The sequence below is a fragment of the Topomyia yanbarensis genome, chromosome 3, assembly GCF_030247195.1.
Source record: "Topomyia yanbarensis strain Yona2022 chromosome 3, ASM3024719v1, whole genome shotgun sequence".
Lineage (NCBI taxonomy): Eukaryota > Metazoa > Arthropoda > Insecta > Diptera > Culicidae > Topomyia > Topomyia yanbarensis.
The window spans coordinates 300,399,312-300,414,936 of record NC_080672.1 but is presented as its reverse complement, the minus strand read 5'-3'; the positions used below and the strand labels follow the sequence as shown (position 1 = coordinate 300,414,936).

General features: G+C 39.7%; 1 protein-coding gene across 5 annotated transcripts in view; it reads left to right on the top strand.

Annotated features, from left to right (window-relative positions):
• Positions 1–15,625, top strand: part of LOC131689698 (cyclic nucleotide-gated cation channel alpha-3) — a 520,080-nt gene that overhangs the window by 314,425 nt on the left and 190,030 nt on the right. For all 5 annotated transcript variants that reach the window (XM_058974953.1, XM_058974954.1, XM_058974956.1 and 2 more), the window contains one exon: positions 13,191–13,539. In XM_058974953.1, coding sequence (XP_058830936.1) covers positions 13,191–13,539 — 349 coding nt within the window. The remainder of the gene's footprint in view (positions 1–13,190; positions 13,540–15,625) is intronic.

Genomic DNA, 15,625 nt, shown 5'->3' with positions numbered 1-15,625 from the left:
GCCACAACCTGTAACTCCGGTACCGGAAGTCGGATCGGGATGAAATTAAATAGCCATTTACGGGGACGCAATACCTTTCATTTGAGGCCAACTTTAATCGAATTGGTCTAGCCATCTCCGAGAAACCGATGTGAATGTTATTCTGAATTTGGATACTTCCGCCGGGGCTTCCGGAACTGAGGATGGTGGCCAATGTGGCCAAATAGACTTTGAATGGATGTTAGTGACCTAATACTACAAATCGAAGCAGTTGTGGTCATATTTTGGAAAAAATTTCACCTTTATACATTCATTGCAGAATTTATTAAAATCGACATTTTCTGCGTGTTCGTACTTATCACCCTGTAATTCCGGAACCGGAAGTCGGATCCATTAGAAATTCAATAGCATGGGAACGTTGCACCTTTCATTTGAGACTAAGTTTGTCAAAATCGGTTCAGCCATCTCTGAGAAAAATGAGTGACATTTTTGGTCACATACACACACATACACACACATACATACATACATACATACATACATACATACATACACACATACACACATATACACATACATACACACAGATATTTTGTGATCTCGGCGAACTGAGTCGAATGTTATATGAGACTCGGCCCTCCGGGCCTCGGTTAGAAAGTCGGTTTTTGGAGCAATTGCGTAACCTTTCTATATGAGAAAGGCAAAAGAATAGTATTTAATTAGCTTAATCAGCATGAGTTCAATGTTATCTTCATGTGATTATATTTTGAAATGTTGGTGGAATCCCGATCAGAAGAGCATAACAAAACAATAACACAATTATAACTATGGTTGATATTTATAACAACTGGGGTTATATTCAGATAAAGGAATTGAAAGTGGATTGCGGACAGTTTTCTATACTATCAATATTACAACATAATCTGTTATGAAACGATCAATTTATGAATTGATCGTTTGTGACTAGATCACTGTCAATAGATGATTATATCTAATACAGTTTTTATCTAATCTCTCACAGAGGTTGCAATAAAGTTTTGGAAAAAAACTATATCTCATTTTGTTTTAACTTTGATAAAATCATATCAAATTTTGTTCCAATTTTGTTATCATTAACTAGTTTTTTGTTTTATTTTCTGTTATTTTAACAACTAACCAGCCGGATTTATAACAGGTTCTGCTTCAAAATATTTTTGAAATAAATAACTCCAGTTGTTATAAATCTGTTATTCTCTTCTGATCGGGATGGGTTTAAACGTGGAGGGAATGGGGGGTTAGTAGAGTGGGAGTGGAGGATGCGTCAGAAATCCTTCATCTTATTTTGGTATACGGGGTGGATGAAGGAAATGCGGGCGTGAGGGTGGTCCAAGGGGACGGTAGTGATGAAGGAGAGAGATGTAAGGACAAGGCGGGGGGGCGGAGGGGCTCTGATGCAATACTCAGCTGCATATTTTGCCTTCCATTTGAGACTTGGTTTGAGAAAATCGGTTCAGTCATCACCGAAGAACCAATGTGACTTTATTTGTGGAATATGCCCGGAATTCCGGACTTCCGGAATCGTCGATAGTGGACAATATATTCAAAGAATGTTTGATTGGCAATCAGTGATCTAGATCTGCGATTAGAAGTAATTTGGTGACCATTTCAATAGTTTTTAGCCTCTGAGGTATTACGATTGTACCGATTTATATGGGAAATTCCAGTGTATCCTTACTAACACCCCTGTAACTCCGGAAGCAAGAGTCAGAACAGAATTAATTTCAGCAGCAGTCAATGGTATTACTGTATCTTTCATTTGAAATCAAGTTTGTAAAAATCGGTAGAGAATTCGTTGGGGAATGGGTGTGATATTAGGTTAGGAACTTGGCGGGTTCCCCGGGGGCGTCATGAACTGTCATAGGTGGCCAATGTGGTCAAAGCTGCTTTGATTGATCATTAGTGATCCAGACCCGCAAACTAGAGTAATGTTACATCAATTTTAATATGTTTTACATCATTTGAACATCATGGTGGTACCAGTTTGTATGGGAATTTGCTGGGTGACCGCACTCTTCAACCCGTAACTCCGGAACCGGAAATCGGATCAACTAAAAATTCAATAGCAGCTTATGGGAGCGTTATACCTTTCATATGAAACTAAGTTTGCGAAAATCGGTTCAGCCATCTCTGAGAAAATTGTGTGAGTTTAAATGACACACACACACATACACACACACACATACACACACACATACATACACACACACACAGACATTTGCCGATCTCGATGAACTGAATCGAATGGTGTATGACACTTGGCCCTCCGGGCCTCCGTTAAAAAGTCGATTTTTACAGTGATTGCATAGCCTTTCTTTATATGAGAAAGGCAAAACATAGATATACCAACTTCGGAGCAAAAATGCGCAAGATGAACCCTATATATCTTGAAAGTACACTAAATTTTGAGTCAGATTCATGATAAGTGACCCATGGGAGACCATCTCAAAAATTGGAAGACGTATAAAGATAAATTATTGATATGATATGAAACTTTTTAATTGGATTTTTTTGATGCAGAACAAACGTAAATCAGTTTTGCACAAAAATCTCCCACCTATAGTTTAGCATATTCATTCTTCTTTTCAATGAACTTAAAATTGCTTCAATCGGCTGTGTAGTTCTTGAGATAACGCCATTTGAAACTCTAAGGTACTAAAAATTTTAATGAATTGAATTGAACAGAAATCCTCGACATCACTTGCTTCAACGACATGTTAAAAATTCATTTTTCATTCGACTATAGTAAAATTTTGTGATACCTTTATTCAAACTAAGAGAAAAATAAAATAAATATTTACAAAAGAATTACAAGACATTGATTTTTGGGGTTTTGTCACTTGTCGTGCCACTGTGTGCCGGAGTAATGTCAAAATAATATGTTAATACGAAAACTTCTTTTAGACGAACGAAATGAATTCGTGTGACCAACGAGATTGTTTGTAATATACACAAACGTTTATTAAAATAAACAAAACATTTCGTTTCATTCACGAAAAATAATGTCGTTTTCAACGACAACATTCGTGCAATTCACACTAAATAAGTAATATTTATGAAAATTTTCGTTTATCAAGCGGCCATTTCTTCATAACACAATAAAATCGATTTTGTCAGATCTGTTTTTTTAATTAAAAAAAATCGGTGTTGTCAAACATCAATTTTAAAGGATCAAATGCAAAAATTAGAGGAAAATAAATACAAAAATTTTTCTAATATGAACGAAATGAATTCGTGTGACCAACGAAGTCGTTCGTAATATACACAAACATTTATTGAAATAAACGATTCATTTCGTATCATTCACGAAAAATAATGCCGCTATCAACGATTACATTCGTGCAATGTACACTAAATAAATAAAATTTACGAAAACTTTCGTTCATTAAGCGGCCATTTCTTGGTACCACAGTGAAATTGATTTGGCCTCATCGATATTTTTAAATAAAAAAAATCGATGATCCCAGATGATCGACTGAAAACAATAAGAGGCTAGTAAATACGAAAACTTTTCTAAGAAATCGTTCGTAATATACAGAAACGCTTATTAAAATAAACAAAACATCAACGATAACATTCGTGCAGTGTACATTAAATGTGTAAAATTTACGAAAGCTGTCGTTCACCAAGCGACCATTCTTGTTCATGAAATGAACGAAACCTACTATTTAGAATGCACGAACATATTTCGTTGCAGAAAACGACGAATGAATTCGTGCATTGCACGATCAATTTTATTATATTTACGAGTATATATTATCAGTGTAATCGTGAACAGATTAAAGTGAAACATTCTGCATTTGTTTATGATGCACTAAGTTCTAAATTGATACAGATAGGCTCATTTTAAGGTTCAACTGAGAAAGCTCTAAAAAGCGGCTATTTTGGAAAACGAAAAAAGCAGTTTTTCTCGCACCGTTGCAAAAATCTTCATGAAAATCAATCAGTAATACTCTACCAATATCCCGAATACAATATTTCGTTTTCATGAAATTTTTTCCAACGCTGTGAGAAAAAACGTTTTTCGTTTCAAAGCCTCCTAATGAGGCGTTCTCGCTTGAATCTTAACATCCGTTGAGTTTGAGCATTACACAGAGAAAAAATTACCGGGGACAGCTTAAGGTCCTCGTTACCCGATCAGAAGCTCATAACAAAAATTTATCAAAGCTACATCCCATGTCGGTACTTGACTTGTCATAATTTTCTGTTAGTTTAACTAGTAACGAGACCAAATTTATAACACAGTTTGAAAGAAAATTGCCTTCTGTTCTAGTTTTGACGTTTAGTTCTGATTGGATACCAGCTGATATAATAGGAAATAAAAATCAACAGGAGTTATAGTCTTGATAGTATTTTGTTATGACCTGCTGATCGGGTCATTCGGAAGCAGACACATGTACTGCAATTGTTCTGCAGTCCTTCGTGGCTGGCAAGACTAGCGAAACAGAAGGACAAGCTCCGCAACGGAATATTGCTTTGCTTTTCTTGTTCAGAAGTATTTGAAATTTTCTGGTAAATTTATGGTATCATAACATTTTTATTGAATTTTGCAGTTTAAAATACACCAGCAGTGTGCATAACACCGTACTTTGCCTAACAGATTCCAATTTTATATTCTGAACTAATCTGAAAACTAACAACCATTTACACAAGAGCAGCTCAGTGCAAGAACGGCCCAACTCCAAAAAGCTTGTTTCGAGATATAAGAGGAAACCTTACACTAAACGATAATAGCCTTTTTATGTATCATTGCAACTCGAAAACTTTTTTTTTTGTTTCTGTTTCCAGGAATATATTTATACGGAAAGAAGATATGGTTGATTAAAAATTAGCTTTGAGCTTCTTTTAAACCCAATAAAAAAACATGTTAATGAAATAAAACACTCAAATTTAAAATTTTCGAATGCGAATCACTGCACAAATATTCAGCACACTGAAATCGATAATAAAAACCAGTAATCTCATTTTTTGTGTTCTTTTAGGCTGTTCTTGCACTGACCCCTTCACATAAATAATCGCATTTGAACATCGTTTCATTCTACCAGCACACAAAAATAAAGCATTTCGCATTAGAAGTAGAAAATCACAAAATCCTCTTGAACCACGTAGGGTATAAAGTATCCAATAATTGGTTCGTAAAATTTTTCACTGTCAAACACCAGCCAGGCTACGACTTGTACACCGGTAGATAGGGTAATGTGCCTATTATAGCAGTAGATCCTATTGGCACCTCTTGGTTTGAAACCAAGCATATGAGATAGTGATTTGGATAATGATTTGGATAATGATTTGGATAAAAAATGGTGTGCAAGAATGAGTTTAAGTTATACGATTCATTAATTGTGCACCTATTTATTCAGAAAAAATCGGCCGAATCCAACCTTTGGTTAAAATAAATATTTTTATGAATGGCCAGATTTACTTCAGATAAACTACTACAATTAAATCAACCTTTCTTCATCTAGCACGCAGGAAAGAATCAGTAGTGCGGCCAAACTAAAATATAAGCTTGAAAATATATTGTAATACAATTTCAGGTATAAGCAATCAATAATTTTAAGTTACTCAACAGATTGCTGATTGAAGAGATTTCATGTTTCATTTTCATTTGGACATTAAGTTCAGCTTGTGACAATTCAATGTTTGATGTGAAACTAGTCATTACCAGTTGGTACTTTCTTACTAGCGCTATTTTGGACGCTCTTCTTTTCACAGCTGAAAAAGTTCTTTCATGTGTGTAATGTTTATGTTTATTTTCATAGGAGGAAAAAGTAGAATGACTCGTTTTAGAAATAATGCAGTAACGTCCGTGATCTAGATACCTAGTTAGAAATTGGATTTTTTTCCGATTCGCTGACATTTGAAACAACAAGAAGGTGATAATCGGATTCTTGCAAGGGGAACAGATGCGCTGAACAGAACATTTATTTTCATTGTATTCTGAAAATTGAGACATTTCGTAAAAATAATTATTATATAGATAGAATGGTTGGATTTGAATGTTTCGTGTTTCTCTCGTCAGTAACTGACACCAACTTGCTGCCAATTAGACGATACATCCTAACTAAGACAAAATTGGCATCAGTTAGACACTAAATGCATCCAGTGTGAACTGTTTGAATTTAGTGTCGAACTGGCGTCAATGTGGTGTTAGTTTCGATATATCGTCTAACTGACTGCAAGTTTTTTTTTTTCATTTCGTTTATTTGATAGGCACAAATGCGTTAGCTTGGCGGTGCCGAATTCTTTTGTTTTTACATTTTGAATATCTTAAAACTAGGAGGTTACAATGTTGAAATATTTTTTTTATAAAAGAGAAAAAATTTACAGCTATCTTAAGACTAGAAAAAAAATTCTATATATAAGAGAGGGGGCAAAAGATTTTTTTTTATGAAAAATTTTAAAACAAGGAATTCAATAGTAATAGTTTTTTAGGAAATATTTACAGTTTTCTTAAAACTAACAATATAGTTTGGTACACAAAAGGGGGAACAAATATTTATGAAAAATTTCACAGATGTTTTAAAACTAGGGATACAATTCTATTTACAAGATGGGGGACAATAGTTTTAACAAAGAGTAGAAATTACAACTATCTTAAAACTAGTAATACGGAGTACAAATTTGATTTTTTATCGGATACTTATGCTTGGTCATTTCCAAAATCGGTGTAGAAGTAGTTCAAGGACAGGGGAGAGAAGGCGTAGATGGTGACCGGTAGAGAAGAGCAAAACTTGCAACTTTCAGGCAAACGGGAGATCAGCGAAACAAATTTGCGCCTCAGTCTAGTAGGTCGGATTGGCGGATGGTATTCTTCGGACCCGCGGGGGATCCTTCAAAGGGAATCCTTCGGACCTCGAGTCGCTCTCGCTTCAGATTCCGTAGTGATAAGGGCGACGGCGGTTACATAGTGGCAGTCTGAAGCATATCGGTTCCACACGGCAAGAGGAAACTTCTAAAAACGAGAAATAAAAAAGAGAGGGGCTAAATTGGGATATTTATCGTTTTTATGAAAGTATAAATAAGGGACATATAGGGGAAATCACGATTTGCCAGCATATCTCGGACTGGGACATTGGGTGGTCTACCTCGGGCCCGAAGGGAATCCTTTAACTGAGACCTGGCGTCCAAATACCCGGCGCATACCCAGACAACGTGCTCGATGTCATGATAGCCCTCGTCACAAGCGCACAGACTACTCTCCGCAAGCCCAATACGCCGCAAATGTGCATCTAAGGTGTAGTGGTTGGACATAAGTCGGGACATTACACGAATAAAATCCCGACCCACATCCATCCCCCTGAACCAAGGTTTCGTTGATACCTTTGGGATAATCGAATGTAGCCATCGTCCAAGTTCACCATTGCTCCACGAGGTTTGCCAACTGTTGAGTGTCCTCTGACGACAAATACTAAAAAATTCGTTGAAGCAGATTGGTCTTTCGTATATGTCACCATTTAATGCGCCCACCTTTGCTAATGAGTCGGCCTTTTCATTGCCCGGGATAGAACAATGAGAGGGGACCCAAACAAAGGTAATCTGATAAGATTTTTCAGATAACGTACACAAGGACTCCTGTATCTTCCCCAGAAAATACGGGAATTGCTTTTTAGGCTTCACCGCACGAAGAACCTCGATAGAGCTGAGGCTGTCCGAAATGATGAAGTAGTGATCTGTGGGCAGAGTGTCGATGATCCCAAGGGTGTACTGAATTGCAGCTAACTCTGCGACGTAAACTGAAGCAGGATCATTGAGCTTGAATGAAGCGGTGATAGTATTGTTGAAGATACCGAAGCCAGTGGACCCATCGAGATTTGATCCGTCAGTGTAGAACATTTTGTCACAGTCGACTTCTCGGAATTTATTATAAAATATATTGGGGATCACTTGAGGGCGTATATGGTCCGGGATTCCACGAATCTCTTCCTTCATGGATGTGTCGAAGAATACAGTAGAATCAGAAGTATCTAGGAAACGAACACGGTTGGGAGTATACGTAGAAGGATTAATGCTCTGTGCCATGTAGTCGAAGTACAAGGACATAAATCGGGTTTGAGAATTAAGCTCGACGAGCCTCTCGAAGTTTTCAATCACCAACGGGTTCAGAATGTCGCATCGCATGAGCAATCGATATGAGAGTTCCCAAAATCGATTTTTTAGCGGAAGAACGCCCGCCAGCACTTCGAGACTCATCGTATGGGTCGAATGCATGCAACCCAAGGCAATGCGCAAGCAACGATACTGGATTCTCTCCAGTTTGATGAAGTGTATGTTCGCAGCGGAGCGGAAACAGAAACACCCGTACTCCATCACCGACAATATCGTTGTTTTGTACAGCCTGATCAGGTCTCCTGGGTGAGCACCCCACCATGTTCCAGTTATTGTTCGGAGAAAATTGATCCTTTGTTGGCATTTCTGTTTCAGATACCTAATGTGACATCCCCAGGTACCTTTAGAGTCGAACCAGACCCCGAGATATTTAAATGTGAAAACCTGGTTGATCGTTGCACCCATTAATAGAAGCTGGAGTTGCGCCGGCTCACGCTTCCTAGAAAAAACAACCAACTCAGTTTTCTCCGTGGAGAACTCAATACCCAGCTGAAGAGCCCAAGCAGACAAATTGTCCAAGGTATTTTGTAATGGTCCTTGCAAGTCGGCAGCTTTGGGCCCTGTAACAGAGACCACCCCGTCGTCTGCAAGTTGCCTTAGCGTGCATGAATTGGCAAGACAATCGTCAATGTCATTCACGTAGAAATTGTAGAGCAGGGGACTTAGACATGAGCCCTGGGGAAGACCCATGTAGCTAAATCGCGATGTTGTTAAATCGCCATGCGAAAAGTGCATGTGCTTTTCAGACAACAGGTTTAGCAAAAAGTTATTTAAAATTGGTGAAAGACCATACTGGTGCAGCTTCTCTGACAGAATATTGATAGAAACTGAGTCAAAAGCCCCCTTAATATCCAAGAAGACTGATGCCATCTGCTCTTTGTTAGCATAGGCCATTTGGATTTCTGTAGAAAGCAACGCAAGGCAATCGTTCGTCCCTTTGCCTTTGCGGAAGCCAAATTGTGTATCTGACAGTAAGCCATTTGCTTCAACCCAATTGTCGAGGCGAAACAAGATAATTTTCTCGAACAACTTCCGAATACAGGACAGCATTGCAATCGGCCGATACGAGTTGTTGTCGGAGGCTGGTTTCCCTGGTTTTTGAATGGCGATGACCTTCACTTGCCTCCAGTCATGAGGGACAATGTTACCCTCAAGAAACTTGTTAAATAAGTTCAGCAAGCGCCTTTTTGCAGTGTCAGGCAGATTCTTCAGCAAGTTGAATTTGATTCTGTCTAACCCTGGGGCGTTATTGTTGCATGATAAGAGAGCAAGTGAAAACTCCACCATCGAAAACGGTGTTTCGTTCGCGGTATCGGGAGGAGACGCGGCGCGGCACGTTTTCTGTACCGGGACAGAGTCCGGACAGATCTTCTTGGCGAAAGCGAATATCCAACGGTTTGAATATTCCACGTTCTCGTTGGTACTATTACGGTTACGCATACGTCGAGCCGTACCCCAAAGAGTGCTCATCGCTGTTTCTCTCGTTAACCCGTCGACGAACCGGCGCCAATAACTGCGTTTTTTGGCTTTTATTAAACTCTTCATTCGCCTTTCTAACGACGCGTACTGTTGATAGCTAGCGGGTAACCCGTCTTCCCGGAAGGCCTTATATGCAGTGGACTTCTCCGCGTACAGCTCTGAGCACTCTTTATCCCACCACAGTGTGGGAGACCGTCCATGGGTATTCGCGCTGGGTACTGGTTTAGTCTGAGCTTGATTCGCACTGTCGAGAATCAAGCCAGCCAAAAACCTGTACTCTTCCTCCGGAGGAAGTTCTTGAGTGGATTCGATTTTAACGGATATCGCGGTCGCGTAACTCTTCCAATCAATGTTCCGTGTGAGGTCATACGAGGCATTGATTGTTTTCGATGGTCTTGAACCGTTAGCAATTGAAATCACGATAGGCAAATGATCGCTACCGTGGGGATCAGGGATCACCTTCCACATGCAATCTAACTGTAGCGATGTCGAGCAAAGCGATAAATCCAACGCGCTTGCGCGTGCTGGTGGTGTAGGAATCCGCGTCATTTCTCCCGTGTTTAAGATGGTCATGTTGAAATTGTCGCAAAGATCTTGGATTAATGTTGATCTATTATCATCATGAAGACAACCCCATACCGTACCGTGCGAGTTAAAGTCTCCCAGAACTAGCCGCGGTGCCGGTAAGGATTCCGTGATATTACAAAGCGTTCGGTGCCCTACCGAGGCTCTAGAAGGAATGTAGATGGAAGCAATGCAAAGGTCTTTACCTTTGATTAAAACTTGACAAGCGACAATTTCAATGCCTGGTGTCAAAGGGAGGTTAATTCGGTTGAAAGAATAGCACTTTTTGATCCCCAAAAGTACTCCTCCATAAGGGTTTTCTCGATCCAGACGGATTATATTAAAGTCGTGGAAGTTGAAATTTATATCAGAAGTTAACCAGGTTTCACATAATGCGAAAGCATCACATTTTAAACTGTTTAGTAAGAATTTGAAGGAATCGATTTTCGGGAGGATACTTCTGCAATTCCACTGTAGAACAGTGATCGAATCGGTGACCTCGTTCGATGACTTAGCCATTGAAGGATACGATCGCTGCAAGGAGGGGCCATTTAGTAGTCAACTGCTTCAAAAATGTTTGCACTATAGGGAGAAAACGTATCAGAAGGCTTTTAAGAGGATCAGTAACATTGAAAGCTGTGAAAATTAAGTCCACTATGTCAGAAAATTTCATTAGTCCGTTACTGGACTGAGTATCTGTTTGAAAAACGGGGACACTTGGGGTTTTTGGTGTCCCTGGAAGTGGTGGGTACTCCTTGTTAGAATTAATATTTCCAAGTCCTGGAGCAAATTGCTTCGGCTTTTGTGCATCACTTCCGTTGGATTTATTGGTTGTAGATGGCGCACTCTGAGTGGACGACACCTTGGCACCCTTACGAGGCAATCTAGGGGAGGCTAGATTTCTCCTCTTCCTGGATTCCCCTGGGTTAACCAATGATGTTCCCTCTTGTGGGTCGTCAGATTCTTGCTCAACGCCAGCCAAAAGAGCAAAGGAATTTTCGGAAGGGACAGATGGCGAAGCATTCTTTAGCATTTCTGCATAAGAGTGCCTCGAGCGATCCTTAAGGGAGCGCTTAATTTTATCCCCGCGCTGCTTGTACACCGGGCATGACTTAAGAGCATGCGGAGGGCCCCCGCAGTAAATACACTTCTCAGTTTCTCCACCGCAAGCGTCATCCTCATGCTCTCCCTCGCATTTGCCGCACCGTTTTTTATTGCCACAATAAGTGGCTGTGTGGCCCAGTTGCTTGCAATTGCTGCAGTTCATTACCCGCGGTACAAACAGGCGAACGGGTAAGCGAACCCTATCCAGGAGGACATAGTTGGGAAGAGCAGACCCGGAGAAAGTCACCCGAATCGAGTCTGACGGAGAATGAGTTGTCTTATCATTTTCTGTTTTTGCGGAATACAATTGCTTGCATTCCAGAATCTTCACCTTTTGAAGTGAAGGGTCCTTAAAGCAGCCAACCCCGTACTTCAACAGGTCTTCGCACTTTAGACCCGGTTCGGCGACTATTCCATCGATCTCCACTGCCCTACAAGGCACATACACTCTAAATTGTTTCGTAAAACGCTCGCTGCGAGCAATCTGGTTCGCCTGATCGAGGTCATTTACTATAACGCGTATCTTATTAGCTCGAACACGTGTTATCTGAGCTACGGCCGGGTAGTTAGCAGTCAGCTCCCGTGATATTTCTAGAATATTGGGCGATTTCGTGTTGGGCCGGAAATACACCACCCAGGGTCCATTTGAATTGGCTGGGTATGTTTTAATACGGGGAGGACTGGGGGAATCAGGGGAGGGAGTAATATCGGGTTTATCCGGTAAATCCATGGGAATATCATTCCCATCCAATGTTCCTTCGCCCTCGGCCATTTAGGCACGAGGATAGCACGTGGTGTAAACGAGAGATGAAACTTGTATTCAGGGAAAAGGGAAAAGTAGACCGATCGGGGAAAGGGAAACGAAAGAAAGAAAAATAATACTTAGCTTATATAGCGGCGTGTCCGGCAATTCTGGTATTCACTTCACCAGCCTGGGCACCGGCGAACAAAGACTGCCTCAAACAATAGTTGACCTTCACTGTCAATATATATTCTTGTTCACTTTATGCACAGCACCAGAAAACGAACTGCTTCGATCGAGAGCTCGGAGAGTTATGTACTGACTGCAAGTTGGTGTCAGTTATTGACGAGTGGAACACGAAGTATTCAAATCTGACTTTTCTAAGTTAGGTGTTGTGCCGTCATGCGCTAATTTTAATCAATTTTTTTTCTTTCGGAAAAAATAATGTTGAATTATATGAATGTTTAAGGAACAGTACACTGATACTTTATTCTGAGAATATAAATTCATTTAAAAGTTGTGTGGCCATCTCCCTAATAGGCCCAAAGTAGGTCCAACACTCTACGTACTTACCAATAAAATCGAAACTGATGGTGACTGCTTGTTTTTGATGCCGTACGACGTCTAAATTTTAGTACATATGTGTGTTTGTAGCGGAACTTTGGCAGTAAGTTTATATCACGTATCGGGTTGGATTCTGAAATTCAGCCGCGCGATTGAATCAACGCTAGACGGACGGACGGAAACCGCAAAACCGCAACAAATGGACTGGTGGGCTTTTGTTCCGCTTGGCTTGCTTCCATCCGTGCAATCAAGTTTCGGATTTTTGTGAGGTTTCCACTAAAGAGTCAAGCTTCCGTGTTCTTTAGGGGTGCTGTTCTGCTTCCGTTGCTGATGGTTATCACGTTTCTAGAACATTGAGACGACTAAAATATGTGGAGACCGCCACCATAACAGGAATAACTGATTTGCCGTTTATCGTTTATTTTTACGTGACTATCAAGTACAGCCTACATCTTATTCATTTTGTTATTATTCATGTTCATTGTCCATACAACCTACTGAAAACATTGTCTCAGTTACCTAATATGTAGCTGCTGCTAAAAAGTATCGATGCCTAATGACGTTTTAAATTATCTCGTTCTATTTTCCTTGTGTTGTTTTTTTTCATCAACAGACATCGTGAGTGCCAAGCTTGGCATGTCCGGTCCCCAGTTAGGCCAGAGCATCTCGCAGCAAGGTTTCTTCTCGTCGCGTGATAGCCTGGCGGCTTCGGGCACGTCCCGACCGCTGCATTCCCATGTCTCTGCCACCACATCTGAGATGGACCTGTCCCGGAAAGACCGCAAGCGGGAGCGCAGTAAGCTGAAAGCCAGCGACCAGCCGCTGCTCGGCTCGTGGAGCAGAACTGGGCCCCGGGAGTCCAACGCGCACACGATGGCTGCGGCGGCGACCCGGGCGTCCAGCAACCACCTGGTGCCACAGGGCGTACCCGGAAGCACCTGCAACGGAGCGGATCGATACATGTAAGTATGCTTTTTGGTTGACAGTGCCTAAAATCTTCGTTTTGCCGTTTATGGAACTGTGGAGAGGGTTCATTAGGGTGGCAGTTATTTTTGCAATGTTGGAGTTTATTCCACCGTCTGCTATGAAATCCATCAGGGTACCACAAAATATTTTGTACCAAATTTGAGCGAAATTGGATCGCAATGATATGAATAAGCATAAGCATAAGAGATCGCCCGTAGTTGCTACTGCGTTATTGACCAGAACCAAATTGGGTTGCAAAATGTTGATTGGAACAACATGCTTGGGAATAACATGATGAGCCACATTGTACAATTTATATTGATCCCTGCATGCTGATCAATACCGACGCCGGCCGCGTCCGAATGCAGATCTTCTGGGAAAGGAAGGAATGTTAGTCCGATACATGTTGCTACTAGAGACCGAGGAATCCTCTGCAGCTCCACATGTATCACGGGAAGAGGAGAGTTATTAGTAAGTGTGCCAATAGCGTTACCATGTAATAATTGCTCTGGGCAGCCGGCTGCCTATCTCGATTATTTCGTAAGTCTCTTCAGATTGCCTGTGAAAAAAACCTTCGTATCTCGATATTTTCTCTATCTCGATATCTCCCTATCTCGATGTAGCTAGCTTGAAATTCACCTGCAATTTTTTCTCTTTATGTCGATGTGATCTTTTTTCCGTCGGCACATCATATAGTGGATACATAATGGAATGAAGATTGACGATTAGGGCATTTAGTCCGAAATGACTATTTGCTTGTTTTGTATTGATATGTTCTCTTATATTCGTATCAGCCAATGTAAAAAAACTCATGTTTGGCATATTCATCTGGATGTGCTATATCTTCACCACAAAAATTTGTGCAATTATTGGTATACTCATGAGATTTTTTAGAAAATTGCACACTACAGCGGAATATTTAACAATATGTTTGTTTACAAACGTTTCGAGCACCTTTAAAAATTAATATAAAATTGGTCAATTTTGTTGTGGATAGGGAGAGAGCACCCCGTAGAGAAATATCATATTTAATCTCCAGAACGGTAATCTAATCAATGATATCCTTAAACAAATCATTTTATTTAAAATATAAAAAATAAAATTTTCATCTGCAAAAATATTTATTTTTAAAGCTGTGAAGCCGTTTTCCAGGGACTCTTCTGAAATAGGAATCATGTGATGTGCATTTTTCAAGATTGTATTATTCAAAAAGTAACAAAAAATTGCGATCTCGTAACTGATATTTAATTAATGGGATTAGCCAAACCAACTTTTAAGATGGTATCTTGAATGTTTCGATTTTCGAAGCAATTTTGGCCATATAATGCATATAATGCCCATGAAATATGTAATACTAAATATAATATATAATAGCGCCGAAACGAAATTTTCGATCAATCAGAGAAAATTATGTTAGCCAACATTTTTACGAAGTGCTTTAAAACGTTTATAAATTTACGTATACTATGCAAATGATTTTTTTTAAATCCTTACTGTGTACAGCGTATCATCTCCATCATTTTCGCACACACGTTTAGCGAAAAATGCAAATATATAAAAGATTAGGACAAACCCCTTTTCGAGATGTTACGGAAACATTCAAAACAAAGCAAGCAATGATTTTTTTATATTCACCCCAACTTTGGGGATTGGGGAAATTGTAAACATAAGCAAATAACAGTTAACTTCTCATATGCAGGAACATTAACAACCGAATTAATATCTCTATAAAATGAACCCAACTAATATCTCTATAAACGAACTAATAACTCTATATAATGAGAAATATTTACACAATTTCGACAATATAGTACGAAAATGTTGTTTTCGTGGTGAAAATAATTTTGATTACAATTTTGCACAGTTGTAAACTTTGTGAAGCTAATGAATAAAAATACAGAACAAATATTTACGTTGTCTTCCCCTGCTACCTCCTAAGACGAGCATCAATCTTCGTTTCGCGGCATGCATTATGATGTCTTGAAAGAAAGAAAATACCAATGTGTTCTCTATCTCGATCTCTCCCTATGTAGATGGTCCCTTCAATATCAATTGTAATTTTCAATCACGCGACGAATTTTT